Here is a 2,817-nt window from a genome sequence, read left to right as displayed (position 1 = left end):
CTTCAGGTATTGGAAGGTCACTATAAGATCTCCCTGGAGCCTTCTCTTCTCCAGGCTGAACAGCCCCAACTCTCTCAGCCTGTCCTCATAGCAGAGGTGCTCCAGCCCTCGCATCATCCTCGTGGCCCTCCTCTGGACTTGTTCTAGCTGCTCCAGGTCTCTCTTGTGCTGGGGGCTCCAGAACTGGACGCAGCACTCCAGGTGGGGCCTTATGAGAGCAGAGTAGAGGGGCAGAATCACCTCCCTCGACCTGCTGGCCACGCTTCTCTTGCTGCAGCCCAGGATACAGTTGGCCTTCTGGGCTGCAAGTGCACATTGCCAGCTCATAAATTAAAGCACTATTACGTGTCTCCATTTACCTGTCTTATAAAGAAGTCTCCATGGATTAGAGACACAATGCCAAAGTTTGTATACTTAAAAATATGATCCATCAGCCACATCATCTGACGGACAACCTGAAAAATAAAATTAAAAAAAAATTAGTAAATATCAAGTGCAGAGAATTACATACATACTGGTCATGTTCTTGTCACCCTCTCAACAACAATAAACCTAGCAAATATATGGAATTAAGCCCTTTATGCCCCAAAGTATAAAGGACCACAGGTGCTACACATCTCCCTGAAGAGCAGGATTAAATAACTGCCTTTTTGTAATATAATATACAGTTCTATGCTATTAGTCATATGCTAGAGTAATTTCTACTGTCTTTTCACACAGGTAGTTTAAAGCTTCTTATTGACATACCACCATCATTTTAAGCCATCTGCAAACTAAAAGCATTTTCAGTATTTGTTGGAAGTCCACAAAACAATACAGATCTGTATTTGAAACCCCCAACTGTTTTTTGTCTACCACAAAAACATGTTTCGATTTTGAGAACGTGTCATTCTCACGTTTCTGATGTGCATGTGCTCCATACACACTCACTCTGCCTCTGAACAGCAGCATTCACTGAGGCCTATGTACAACCCACATGCCATAACTGATTTCTGTCATGGCACAGCAGCCACATGCATTCCCGAGAATTTCAGTAAGTTGTGCTCCTTGTCTCGGCCAAGGAGCACAGTGAGAAGGCAAAAATAGAGGTTAAGTCATTAGATCCACTTTGACCATGACTTCTTGAAGGCAGATATTATACCTGCTCAGCCCTTTGAGATTTAAAATAGAAAAATTACTCTAGAAGCAGTAAATAACAGAAGGGAAAAGCTTCTTCTCTCACAAAGTCTTTCCCCTCTATAGCTCCTACAGGTAGATTTTGAGCTGGCTCTCCGAAACTGGAAAATCCACTGTCTCTTACATGCTCTCAATACTACACAAGGCCAGTTGCCTTCACTCTTCCCTATGTTATATGGCCACACTAAGACTGATTCAAGTTCGGTGAAACTTTAAGTCACATAACACAGTACTCTTCCATTTATCATAATCAAAATAGCATGTGGAGTACCATGATATTTCTCTGGTAGTCAGGTGTTGGCATTTTGGCATTTTCAGTGCCAAATGCCCTTCTTGGCATTTTTCAGTTGTCCAAGATACAAAATTTGGGGCCAAGACAGAAATAGAGGAGTCTAAGAAATAAAGATTTCCTCTAGAAAATACAAAGCATTGTTCAGGTACTAGCTGATTACATCTACTGCTAAAGTGCACTCTACACTTCTCTCCAAACACCAGAGGCTTGCACAGTAACAGACATACTCAGAATCCATGCCTATGCCTCCAAATATACTTCTAACAAGATAGTTTGATACAGTGGAGGATGGTGGCTTTTACCTATTTTTCCTTCTTCACATGTCTATGTGGAATTTGTAGAAAGAAGCAGATCATATTTCACGTAGGAATTCTGTTTTGTAAAAGCAGCTCGATAAACTGCAATTTGTATCTAGAACTGCATATATCAGTAAGTCTCTCTTCCAAAGAAATCTAATTATCTCTTGGCGTGCTCTGATTATCTATTCTGTCTTTTGACCACAGAAGCTATAAGTGAATCCTGGCTGATATATTTAGAGAAAGATAACTGTCACATACCCTGTTTCTTTTACTTATCCTTAAACAACTGTGGCCGGATGCTCAGCAAAGTGAAGTACTTACACACTTGCAAGAACACACTTGCCAAAGAATGTTTAGAGATACTTTATTGCCTTAGACATACAGCTGATCTCCCAGCTAAATCCAAATGTCACATTTAGAAGCTAGCTATCCTTGCCTAAGAACACCTCAACTTTTGTGTTTTTTAAAATACAAGCAAAATTTCTATTTGAAGATCTTGGATAATGCAAGAGCACCAGTTTCTGGACCCTCCAGCATCACTGGAAGTGGAAAAGGAAACTATGTCTGACAGAAAAAGACAGCTCTCAAACATGTAAAAGCTTTTGCTTTGGAAACAAGCAACCATTTCTTCTCTGTGACATGCTAGTATCCTTTCCTGTCAGTCAGTGGTATTTCTTACTAGATACTATACATCTGAGGGAACAGAGACACACTATGTATTTGTGAGTGATAAAAGAAAAATTAGTTCCCAGATATAACTCCCCATTTGAGACTAATATTGGTGAAATGGCTTCTCATACAGCTATCCCCAGGCCTGTGTTAAATAAAAGAGAGGATCTTAAAGCAAAAATTCTTCTCAGCAGATATTCACATTCCTTCCATTTCAGTAAATTAGAAAGCCTTAGGGAAAGGAAAAGAAAGAAATAAAAGGTGTGCCCTAAGGAGAAGAGTTAAAAAAGCATTACTGAGAGGTGTTACTGCTCTTCAAGGCACTACAGTATCATAAGTTCATGCCTACACACCAGCCTAAAGATGACAAGTTCGTGTAGG

The 2,817-nt window shown here is 40.3% G+C and overlaps 1 protein-coding gene across 1 annotated transcript in view; it reads right to left on the bottom strand.

Moving 5' to 3' along the window:
- LOC104524562 (acyl-CoA:lysophosphatidylglycerol acyltransferase 1-like) overlaps positions 1 to 2,817 on the bottom strand; it is a gene marked incomplete at its 5' end in the record, with an annotated part of 11,622 nt that overhangs the window by 4,347 nt on the left and 4,458 nt on the right. The window contains one exon of the mRNA XM_010167486.1: positions 360 to 455. Coding sequence (XP_010165788.1) covers positions 360 to 455 — 96 coding nt within the window. The remainder of the gene's footprint in view (positions 1 to 359; positions 456 to 2,817) is intronic.

This window comes from Antrostomus carolinensis, unplaced genomic scaffold (assembly GCF_000700745.2).
Source record: "Antrostomus carolinensis isolate BGI_N321 unplaced genomic scaffold, ASM70074v2 scaffold1025, whole genome shotgun sequence".
Taxonomy (NCBI): Eukaryota; Metazoa; Chordata; class Aves; order Caprimulgiformes; family Caprimulgidae; genus Antrostomus; species Antrostomus carolinensis.
Note: the sequence above shows the minus strand (reverse complement) of the source record. Positions and strands in the feature narration are given on the sequence as shown.